We start from the raw sequence: 12457 nt of genomic DNA on the forward strand, positions 1-12457 counted from the left end.
TGTACATACAAAACTGTCTATTGTAATATACCTGCACATACAATTGTCGATTTATATATTTTTATTCCTTATTTACTTGTTCTATTTTTTATTTTGTATTATCTGTGTTTTTTGTTCTGTCACTGTCATTCTGTTACACTGTGGAAGCTTCTGTCACGAAAACAAATTCCTCGTATGTGTAAACATACCTGGCAATAAAGCTCATTCTGATTCTGATTCTGATTCTGACTTAATATATAATTAGCATCAAACAAACAATATAATTCTTCTCAAGGATTAAAGAGTAAACGGAAAAAAAGAAAAATTATTGCACAACCATCAATTAGGTGGCGATATGCACTAAGCTTGTAAATGACCACTGAACAAAAAAAGAAGAAAGAAACTGCATGGCGCGCTTTTTCTTAGCGTCCGTTTCCATAGTGACTCGTCGATTCGTCGCTCTGTTGAGAATGTCTTGAGTCTTAATCAGGAACATACTCTGTGTTGAATGAACTTACTCCCGGACGCGTTTTTGGAACCACATACCTCGAGTAAGCAAGGTTTGGGGTTAATCAACCGAGAGTTCAGGGTTTAACAGATGGTAAGTTAACCGTGCTTTCTGGAATACACCCCAGGTTTTCTTCGGTAAACCCAGAGTTTCTTTTGGTCTCCTCCTCCTTTTTAAAGCGTAAGCAGTGTTTAAATAACGTTACCTCATTCATTCATTCATTCACGCTGCTAAATTTTTTTTCTTACTGGTTATTTATGTCTTATTTCAAGTACAAATATCTAATTCTTAAGTTAAGATGCATTTTTTATAGATGAAAAAGGAATCTTGGGGGAAACAAGTGCATTTGAAGTAAAACGTAAAATTGTCCGCCATAGGGTAAGAAAAATAATATGAATGCAAACGGGAACAAGAATATTTGTAATTTTTAATTTCATTGGCAGATAATTTGCAAAATAAGAAAAATGCACCTAAATTAATTTTTTTATGAAATTATTCATTAAATAAACAATGATCTTATCTGATTATTGGAAATATTGGAATACATTTGCAACTATTTGGTCCTTTATTTAAGGACTTCCTTTTTTTTTAAACTTACTTTGAAGTACCCAGAGGAAAATTATATTGCTCTATGATATTTCAAGAGATTTAAATGAAACTAAGAACTCAGCTCATTTAAGCATCAGTTTTGTCTCAGGTGTTTCTCCTAAAATATAAAGATACTAATGTGATGATTCTTGTTCTAAAGTGAATGCTATAAAATTAGTTTTTATTGCTTGGCTTAGATGATTATAAATATGAGAAATGTTTAAGTTTTTGTTTAAATTTCTTTGCAGCCTAATTCATTTTGACAAATATGAACACAATTTGAGACATTTCTGGCATTTCTTCTTATATGCAAACTTACTGGGGTGTTTTCTCAAGAGAAAAAAATCTTAAAAGCTGGTTCTTATTTGATCTCATTGCAACTAGGAGACACAATTAAGACATTAAAGAGGTCTCATTTATGATTTAGCTTTCCTGTGGGTACAGCTGTATCTTCCTTCCCCCTTCAATCTTTTGTCCACTCCATACAAATACAGGAAATCACCCATATTAGGGGTGGAAAATACAACTGACCAGCACAACAGAGAGAGAGACACCGCTTTTTATGACCATCATATACAATTAACACACACACCTGTGTGAAAAACTATTCTAGATAATGAAGAAGATGATAAATACAAGCATTGCAGGAGAACCTTAAGCTGATTGGCCAGAAACTCCAGCCTCAGTGACATATCCGGTCACTCTTTCCGAGCTACTGACTTCAGTGAACTACACCAGCGCACTCTGTGTAATGTAAATAAAGAGAGGGAGAGAGAATAGGAGGAGGGAAGGTTTAAGCACTGCCATGTGACTGTGGTGGTGACCTCCTGACAGTCGGTCATAACGGCAGAACGACTCTAAAGCCACAAAGTTCAGCACTTGGTGAATTCCAGGAGGTTTCAGCGACTCCTTGCCAAACTTGGACTTAAAGGAAGCGAAACCTCCTCTCCTTCTCAGGGTGAATGGTCATGTGCGTGGGTTTATGCACCTATTTGGGTCTTTTTAGTAAATGTGGTAAGTGTACAGTTAAAGTTTCCTTTTTTAACCCTAACATCTGCTGTTGTGTTATAAGCCTGTCAAGTTTCTGTTTTCCTACATACAATAGAAGGCAACAGGAGGGTGTTGTGCTTTTGTATAACTGGCCCTTTCTGGACAGGTGTGTAGTGGTTACCTGTTGTTACACGTGATAAACAGCAAAATAAAGATTGTATGCATGCAAGTAAGTGTCTTTGTGTGGGTTTGAGAGAGTGAAAAAGTCATTTAACCAAAATGAGAATAGTTTCGTAAGATGTCTGAATTGCGGTACATTAGCATTATATGATAATATCTTGCCTTCAGTAACCTCCTCTGACTTAGTCATACAGAACAGGAAGTTGCCTGCAGTGATTCCGAAGTACCCACACACTGTCCTGTCAGAAAGCTGTGTCAGGAATATGAGTTCAGATCACATGCTGTTATGCTTCCCATGGCAAACCAAAGGGTCAACGCCTCTGACCCTGTAAACCATGCTCCTGTGTCAATAGACTGTTTGTTCTTCTTCTGTAATTTCTTATTCAGTGGTGTTTGCAAACTCTTAACACAAAGTATTAAAACATCAGTGTGTAACTTGTTTGTGCTACCGGCATAAATTATACCTCATTGTGTGGATTGCTGGGGAGAGGTATGTTATTACTTTTCCAAGCAACTGGAATTAAAACTTTTGCCTGGCAGATGAAAAAACAAAATGCATGAAAAAAAATCCTATTAAATTACTTTGAATTGACAGGATGTAAGCCATATCAAGCAAACGTCATAAGCAGGCACCCAGCAACAACCTAGAACATCCTAGCAACACCCTAGCAATCAAACCACATAGCAATGTGCTAACAACCATTTAGAACACTTTAGCCACCACAAAGTAATGCTCTGAAACCACAAAGAGCACCTTAGTGTCAGTGAGTATTGGACTGGAAAGCATTTGCATTTCATGTTATACTTTGGTATGAAGACCCTTAAGTGAGATTGCATAATTGATGTCATTATGCGTGCTGCGTATGTTTGGTGGTGTGTGTATCAATCAAAAACTTGCTCTGATGGTACCCTGCAGGATAAGTGAGTCACTTATGGCAGCGGAAGACTACAAGTCATTAAGGATGAGAGCTGTTGTGTGGGGAACAGAATATGAGGACGTGTCAGTAGTATAGAGATGAGGTGAAAACAGGTTGGATATGATGCCACAGATGTGCAATGCACATGGCAAAACTTCTCACATGAAAGGTACAGGAGTCAAAAACAGAAGCTGATTTGACAGGAAATTCACTACTGCATTTCAAGTTTCATTAAAGTTTCAGATATTACATACTGATGAATTTTGGAGTTATAATAGATTGTTTAAATATAAACTATGATCTTTGATACAGTAAACCAAGCTCTTATTAAGGCATCAACTTGCATAACTCTCTCTAGTTACAAATCTTAAGTATAACTAGAATTGTTCTAATTTTCCTAGTGTGATAATTCTGGGAAAGCCTCAGGCTTGTTTAGGACACTTGCCCTGTTTAAAGCTTTCTTGAAAGTCAAAATGCTAAGTCAGTGGAAAATGAATAAAGTCATGAATTCCTGTGTTGCTTGAGATTTTTATCTTATCCTCTCATTATGGGGGTGTTTTAGAATTATTATCTCTCTCTCTCCTCTCTCTTTTCCTCTCTCTCTCTCACCCACCCCTTTCAGTGAGGAGGAAACCCAGAGTTCAGCTTCACGTCCCTTTTCAGACAGTTCCAGCAGTAAATCTCCTTACGTGAACAGCTCTGACCGTTACAGGGACAACAGCTGTGGCCCCCCAGGCCCTCGGGTGCCTTTTGTGCCCCCTCCAAGCCCAGCCAGCCTTGCCTGGGCACATCGTACACGCAACCAACCAGCTAGCCTGGCCCTACGTAAACAAGAGGAAGAAGAGAACAAGAGGTGCAAAGCCCTATCAGACAGTTATGAACTCTCTACAGACCTACAAGACAAGAAGGTAAGGCATGCAAACAGTCATGATTCATTATGATCACGTTCTTTTGAAGCAAATATAACTGATGAAGCTGTTGCTGTGCAGGTGGAGATGCTGGAGAAGAAATATGGAGGTTACTTCGTGAGTAGACGAGCGGCACGTACCATCCAGACAGCATTCCGTCAATATCGCATGAATAAGAACTTTGAGCGCCTGCGCAGCTCAGCTTCTGAGAGCCGCATGACACGGCGCATCATCCTTTCCAACATGCGACTGCAGTACTCGTTTGATGACCGACATCCTCAACCTCCCACCCAGACTCACTACAGTCACAGTCCAGGAATGGGTCCTCCGCATTCTCCAACCTGCACCACAGAGCCAAGCTCCCCATCACAACCGGAATACACCCACCTAGAGGACTCCTTCTCAAAACAAGTTAGTACTCACTTTGACTGTATCAGGACTGTCCCCAACATTGGATGCTAATGTACAGGCTTCATAGCTAACTTAACCAACAATATTTTTTTTCAACTAGTTTCAACATAAAGACTGCTGGTCAAAGTTCTGCGTACCTGTCTGACCTGTTTTTTTTTTCAGTGGGGTAGTGTCCTCACACCTCATGCGTATACCTTATGTGAACAGACTGTTTAAATTATCTTGTATTACAGTAAGATTTTCATGGCCAGATAATGCTATGGAAAAGTGCCTATCCTATGGTTCCTTTACCCTTGGAAAAATTGTGCAGTACCTTTAATGGTACAACAACTTGTCACTGGGGCAGTACCCTTAAAGGTACAACTTTATTTACCCCTAAAAGGTTCACAGTAGTACTAAAAGGGTACATACTACTACTCTAAGGTACTAATATGCACTGTTCAGGGGTATATAATGTACAGTTGTACCTATAAGGTTGTACCTATAAGGGTACTGCCCCAGTGACAAAGTGTAATCCTAAAATTAAAATTTTTGTACGGTTTGTCTGACGGTGTCTATTTCTTTGTAATCAAGGTTAAGTCCTTGGCCGACTCCATTGATGATGCCCTAACATGTCGACCACGCCGAGATGATTCCCAGGAAGGTATAGGGGATGGAAGTGGTGTTGTGGATGACTTTGGCGAGTGCATATGGAGTAGCAACAGCCACGCATCCTTACGAAGAGGTCTTGGAGACAGGGATCGAGGAGGTACAGGGGGCTTGAGCATGCACGAGGATAGCACAGCCACCTCCTACAGTGATGTCACGCTTTACATGGATGACGGACTACCTTCCTCACCGCTTTCTCTAGACCGGGCCCCTAGCAGCACAGACACTGAGTTCTGGGGGGGTGTTGGAAGTGGAGTAGGTGGTAGGGAAGATAGCCGTGACACAGAAGGAGGAGGAAGCAGCAATAGCCGCCGAAGCACACCTTGCACAGAGTGCCGTGATTACCGTTTACGGGGAGGGCACTTACCGTTACTTACGATAGAACCACCTAGCGACAGCTCAGTGGACATGAGTGACCGCTCAGATCGAGGCTCCCTTAGCAGACAACTAGTCTTTGAGCAGGACTCAGCGGTAGGGTCACCTCAAGGGACACTAAAGCACAACCCTAATGCTCGTTCAACATCCTCAACAGCTGCACAAGGTCAAACACGTCCAGCTATCCGATCGATACCGTCGCACATCCCACACCACATGGCTCACCATCATCACCATCACCACCACCATCATCATCACCAGTACCCCGACACCCCTTCGTCCTCCTCCTCTCCTCAACAGCCCTCAAACACACCGCTCTCATCCTCCTCTTCAGCACCACTGCCTCCTGGTGGCTCGGAGCAGCAGTGCTGCTCGGATGGTGATAATGACTCACTGAACTCCACCACAAACTCTAATGAGACCATTAATTGCAGCTCAGGCTCCTCTTCAAGGGACAGTCTGCGGGAGCCCTTGCCCCCATTAGGGAAACAGACCTACCAGAGAGAAAGCCGGCACAGCTGGGACTCTCCTGCCTTTAACAACGATGTAGTTCAGAGAAGACAATATCGCATCGGACTCAACCTCTTCAACAAGTAAGAAAAAATTAAACAGTGCCTTTAAATATAACAATCCCACAATTTAACATAATAGAATGCCAGTGACTATGACTATGAAACTGAATGCATCTGATTGAAACCAGATTAAACTGTACTGATGTTTTTGGACTGCAGGAAGCCAGAAAAGGGTATTCAGTACCTGATTGAGAAGGGCTTTGTGTCAGACACACCAGTGGGCATCGCTCGCTTTATCCTGGAAAGAAAAGGCCTGAGTCGCCAGATGATTGGAGAGTTCCTTGGAAACAGACAGAAACAGTTCAACAAAGATGTACTGGAGTGAGTCCACACAATATGTGCGCTAAAAAGAAGTGAAATGGTTATTTTTTTGTCTTTTAGACAATGACAAAAGGTTAAATAAATACATTTCAAAAAGGTTTGCTTTGAAAAAATGAAATTGTTAACAACTTCTCCGAAGTTTTAGAATTCTCAGTTAACTGATACTGAATAGATATGTAGGCATACTATTTATTTAAAGGGGTCATATGATCCTATTTCAAGTTTTCCTTTCTCTTTGGAGTGTTACAAGCTGTTCGTGAATAGATAAGATCCCTAAAGTTGCAAAGACTAAAGTCTCAAACCCAAAGAGATATTCTTTATAAAAGTTAAGACTGGTCCACACCTTCCTAAAATGCCTAATTTAAACACACACCCACGTCTACCTCACGAACTGCCGCCCAAATGTTCACGCAAAGAAAATTACAATAACTTAATTGTTGCTGCCACCGCCACGCCATGTTGTGAAGACGCTGTGTGTTTCGTTGTGAAAGCGAAACTACTTATACAATATAATACACTTGATTTAGTTTGAAGTGCAACAGAGCAGTGGGCCAAGTAATCGTTAGTGGATATAAAGACTGGAGACCCTGTTGCATATTTTATAAAATTAAATGTTACATTTTAGGTCTGCCTTATAATAACATACATATAGTATAATTAATATTTACTGCACAGGCTTTAGGATGCTTAAAGGGTTAGTTCACCCAAAAATGAAAATTCTGTCATTAATTACTCACCCTCGTGTTGTTCGAAAGAAGTCCGTGTGACATCAGTGGTTCAACTGTAAAGTTACGAAGCTACGAGAATACTTTTTTGCGCAAAGAAAACAAAAATAACGACTTTATTCCACATTTTCGTCTCTAATGCGTCACTTGTGGATGCGCGTTCACGACAGTATCATGACGCGAGCGTGTGGCGGCACCGACCCAGATCCGGCGTAATGACGATTTCCTCAGATTTCATCAAAAATATCTTAAATTGTGTTCCGAAGATGAACGAAGGTCTTACGAGTTTGGAACAACACGAGGGTGAGTAATTAATGACAGAATTTTCATTTTTGGGTGAACTAACCCTTTAAAATATAAAGGCATTAAAATAAAAAAATTATAATTATTGATGTACATGCACTACATTTTAATTTTAATCAATACATTTGAATCTTTTTGCTAAAATTAAGAAGCTAAATATTTAATTTTCGATTTGATTGACATTTACCTAATAATGAACATTTTGTTCCATGCATGTTTTAATTTTTGAGATCAAACAATAATTGTCAGATCCCTTTGGGGTTGCGGAGCCCAAAGGCCCTTGCAATGGAGCAATACAATATTCCGTGCAATACTACATCAAACAATTCACAGAAAATAAAATAAAGACAGTCATATTTAGCTTTTTCTTGATCCACAAACAAATTGATGCATGTTTTGGCATGAGCATGTATAGATGTGTAACTTTTTCTTCTGCTTTTTTCTCAGTTGTGTTGTGGATGAAATGGACTTTTCTGGAATGGATCTTGATGATGCTCTGAGGAAATTTCAAGCTCAGATAAAAGTCCAAGGAGAAGCCCAAAAAGTGGAAAGACTTATTGAGGCTTTCAGGTATATGAATATGCTTGTAGTTAAGAACACTTAGCACTTCACATTTATTAAATTACACCATGAGAGGCTGGGATGGTTACAGTGATTTTAACATTATTAAGGGGCCGTGTTAAAAGAAAATTCCTATTGATGTGCGTTCAGAGTTGTACATTTATCAGCTATTTTACAGTGGCATCACACAATCCTTCAATATTTGCACTCAAATGCTATTTCTCTCTAAATCTGTCTTGTAGCCAGAGGTACTGTGTCTGTAATCCAGCACTGATAAGACAGTTCCAGAACCCAGACACCATCTTCATCCTAGCTTTTGCCATCATCCTCCTCAACACAGACATGTACAGCCCCAATATCAAAGTGGAGAGGAAGATGAAGCTGGACGATTTCATCAAAAACTTGAGAGGTGGTGTTCAAATCTCTCTCTCAAACTTCACACACTGACACTTACATAAGTGGGCAACCACAAACACAGTCTCAATCTGCTCTTAAATGTTGCACATAACTGTCAAGGATTTTGCAAGTACACTAAAGATGTATGCATGTCATTTTTTCTCTCTCTTTCTCAGGGGTGGATAATGGTCAGGACATCCCACGTGACTTACTGGTTGGAATCTACCAGCGCATTCAGAAGTGGGAACTGAGGACCAATGATGACCATGTTTCTCAGGTCCAGGCCGTGGAGAGAGTCATAGTGGGCAAGAAACCTGTGAGTTCTACCGAGTCATTTTTGAATGTATTAATCTTTTTGGATTAGAATCTTTGTGACCTGATTTGTTACTTTGAAGTGTTCTGTCAGTGTGAAATCATACTTTTTGACCTGCTTGGTTAACTGCTTGTAATATGATTCCAAAGTAAATGTGCACATCTGCTCTGTGTGTAGGTTCTGTCTCTGCCCCACCGCAGACTAGTGTGCTGCTGTCAGCTCTATGAAGTCCCGGACCCCAACCGTCCTCAAAGGTCTGGAGTTCACCAGAGAGAGGTCTTCCTCTTCAACGATCTGCTTGTGGTAATGTCAATAACACATATCAATTATCCATGCATACAAAATGAATTTTAGCAACATCTCTTCAGCATGTGTATTGTAAAGTTAATACACATTCAAATCCTTAGTAGTTATTTTTCTTCATTATTACATGGCAAGGTTACAAAGATCTTCCAGAAGAAGAAAACCTCCGTAACATACAGTTTCAGACAGTCCTTCCCTCTGGTGGAGATGCAGGTTCACATGTTCCAGAACTCCTGTAAGATTTCAAGTTGGTTATTTTTTGTTTTTCTTTGTTTGGATTAAAAAATAAATAAATAAAACAAGTCTATCATGCTCACCAAGATTGCATTTATTTGCTCAAACATACAGTAAAATGCAGTAAAAACAGAAATATATTACAATTTAAAACCACTGTTTTCCATGATCATTGGCACTGAAGTTATAATAATTAAGCTTTTTGAGTAAATTGTAACTTATACCTGGGTAGTTTTTTTAATACACTACTGTTCAAAAGTCTGGGTCTGTACTTTTAATTAAATGAATACTTAATAGGAATGCGTTAAATTGATCAAAAGTGTCATTTAGTAAAGGCATATATATAATGTTACAAAATTTTTCAATTTCAAATAAATGCTGTTCTTTTGAACTTTTTATTCATCAAAGAATCCTGAAAGAATTTAGCATGGCTTTCACTGAAATATAAAGAAGCACAACTGTTTTTAACTGTGGTGATAGTAAGAAATATTTCTTAAGCAGCAAATCAGCATATTAAAATGATTTCTAAAGGATCATGTGAAGCTGAAGACTGGGGTAATGATGCTGAAAATTCAGCTTTGCATCACAAGAAATAAATTACAGTTTAAAATATATGATAGAAAACCTAGAAATATCAGGGAATTTTAATATTTTTATTTATAAAAATGAAAAAGTAATGGAAATTTCTTTAGTGAATATAAATTGTATATTCTAAAACATTCAAAAAAAAATTGTATGCTCTAAAACATAATTTCAAACTATTAATTCAAGCCTATAGTACAAAAAATATATATAAAAAAAAAATGGAATATGACATTGCTATTTATTAACCCTGAATAAACAATGTTTTTCTCTCTCTCTCCCCAGACTATCCTCATGGTGTCAGACTAACTTCATCGATCCCGGGTGGTGAGCATAAAGTTTTGATTGTGTTCATGGCCCCTAGTCAACAGGACCGCACACGCATTGTTACTGATCTGAGGGAGAGCATTGCTGAGGTCCAGGACATGGAGAAATACAGAGTGGGATGTGAGTACAGCGCCCTCTGCTGCTCTCAAAAATCTGCTACACTTTATTCTAGCCCTCTACTGGTGGTTTGCTACAACATTACCATTATAGATTTACAATGACCCTATCTGGTCAACCCAATGACTCATAGAAAACACATGATAAACCACATAAACATAGCACAGTGTAAAATTGCTTTTTAGGATGTGTACAGACAAATGACCTGATGCTGGAAATGTTTTGCCTGTTTAGGACAAGGTGTTACTCCATTTGCCATCCACTGATGTTTCTTTTTTGTCCACCTGCAGCTGAGTTGGAGAAGCAGAAGGGAGTAATGCGGCCCAGCCTGCTCACCAACAGCATTATGACAGGAGGAGTGGGTGGGGTCAAGAATGAAGTGGTGAATGGCACTATGGGAAGGCCTAGTCTGGATGACAACTATTCACCAGGAGAGGGCCTCAAACGTACTGCTCTCAGCTCCTCACTGAGGGACCTGTCTGAATCAGGTGAGGCAGTGCTGTGGTGGTGCTGAGGTGCTGTTAATGGCAACCAATTTACTTATGATAACTGAATACCACTACATTAGGGGCAATTATGCAATTGTGAAAAAGAAACTATATATATATTAAAGAAAAAAAATCACATACTGGGTTTATTTTAAGCAAAATTGTAATTTTTGGGTGAGATTTTGGGGTTTAAAAAATATTCTCAACATTTGCAGACGCCAACAAGAAAGTGCGATTCTATTAACACTGACTGCCATTACACTCACTCACAGACATAGACACACAATACAGTTGTGACTGACATCTGCTAACTGGGTAACAGGGAAACGTGGCCGCAGAAACAGCGTTGGTTCCCTTGACAGTACAATGGAAGTAAGTCTGAGTGAAGCAGAGGTCTGTATCTTTAGCTTTAGTCCCCAATCCTGAACCACATGCATGTCTGTCTGGAATTCCCACACAAAACACGGTGCCATCTTGCATGTGTCCTAACCATAGACACAGAGCCATGTGTGTGCATCTTGTGTGACCATGTGTGGTCTGTGGAATGTTAATGTACACGTGACCGAGGCGATGAATCAATAACATCAGTCATCGAGACTGCATGTGAAGATCTGCAGTCATTCGGGACATAAGGACTGGAAGACATCTCATTGACCCAGAATTAAAGCATGATAAAATGTCAAAAAATGGAAGGCCTTTATCATGTCTTTATCATCTTATGGTTTTGTTGTGCATTTTATTGCTTTGAATGTGGTTTGTGTATATGTTTGCAGTGCTATGCATGGACTAGTGACTGTGTGATATCAGTTCAGTTGATTTTTATGTTGAGACCTACTTTATATTAGGTGTCCTTCATAAATCTAAACCAGTATGAAATCAAAATAGACCTTTTTTACACTTTTAATACACACACTTTTTTTTTATCTTATTTGAATATTCTGTTTTACTTGTCTGATTACAGAAGTAGAACGGGTTACAATGCGGTTTCATTTTGACTTTAATGGCAACTACACAGATGAGTAATTTCCTGTTAGCACAGGTTTTGACCATTACACAAAATAGAAATTAAATCCCACTTGAAGTTACAAATAAATCAACACTGGCATTATTGGCATTTGGGACGCATAATAGATAGTTGGGTGCATGTGTTTGTGTTATGATGTTCTGAATTATGATGCAGACAGAATTTTGTTTCATTACCCTAATCAACTCACCCCTGTTTTTTCTCCCCACCCACTGAAACAACCATTCTCTCTGTATCCTTTTACTATATTATTCTTCTCTTTCTTGTTTATTGCCTACATTTCTTTCCTGCTCCTCTTTGCACACCCTCACTTTTCTCCTGAACCCTCGTTTTTGGCTCTGTCGTCCTCCTCTCTTTCCTCCTTTCCCCCAACTCTCTTTGTCTTAGGGTTCCATCATTAGCAGTCCGCGGCCTCACCAGCGTTACCCAGTAGCCACTGTGCTCCCAGGATGCTATGGAACAGAAGACTTCCGGCCTCACCGCCCCATCCTGAGCCCCGGAGTGGGGGTGGGGGGTGGGCCGGGGCAGCAACACACACCTGTGGTGACTGGCGCTGGGCCGGTCTCCAGCAGCACCGAGAGAGGAACGACTGGAATGGGGAGTGGGAGCAACAGCAACAACACTGGATCCTTCCTGGGCTCCCTGTTTGGGGGCAAGCGATCCAAAGCACCGGGTCCTATTATCCCC

The 12457-nt window shown here is 39.8% G+C and overlaps 1 protein-coding gene across 1 annotated transcript in view; it reads left to right on the plus strand.

Moving 5' to 3' along the window:
• The window catches only part of LOC107702804 (IQ motif and SEC7 domain-containing protein 1-like), a gene marked incomplete at its 3' end in the record, with an annotated part of 61342 nt that extends 48885 nt beyond the window's left edge, over positions 1-12457 (plus strand). Inside the window, exons 2-14 of the mRNA XM_016505225.1 lie at positions 3785-4070; positions 4152-4481; positions 5055-6097; positions 6236-6397; positions 7873-7995; positions 8229-8395; positions 8559-8698; positions 8873-8998; positions 9134-9233; positions 10100-10261; positions 10549-10746; positions 11069-11139; positions 12158-12457. Coding sequence (XP_016360711.1) covers positions 3785-4070; positions 4152-4481; positions 5055-6097; positions 6236-6397; positions 7873-7995; positions 8229-8395; positions 8559-8698; positions 8873-8998; positions 9134-9233; positions 10100-10261; positions 10549-10746; positions 11069-11139; positions 12158-12457 — 3208 coding nt within the window. The remainder of the gene's footprint in view (positions 1-3784; positions 4071-4151; positions 4482-5054; positions 6098-6235; positions 6398-7872; positions 7996-8228; positions 8396-8558; positions 8699-8872; positions 8999-9133; positions 9234-10099; positions 10262-10548; positions 10747-11068; positions 11140-12157) is intronic.

The sequence above is a fragment of the Sinocyclocheilus anshuiensis genome, unplaced genomic scaffold, assembly GCF_001515605.1.
Source record: "Sinocyclocheilus anshuiensis isolate Anshui unplaced genomic scaffold, SAMN03320099.WGS_v1.1 scaffold366, whole genome shotgun sequence".
Taxonomy (NCBI): domain Eukaryota; kingdom Metazoa; phylum Chordata; class Actinopteri; order Cypriniformes; family Cyprinidae; genus Sinocyclocheilus; species Sinocyclocheilus anshuiensis.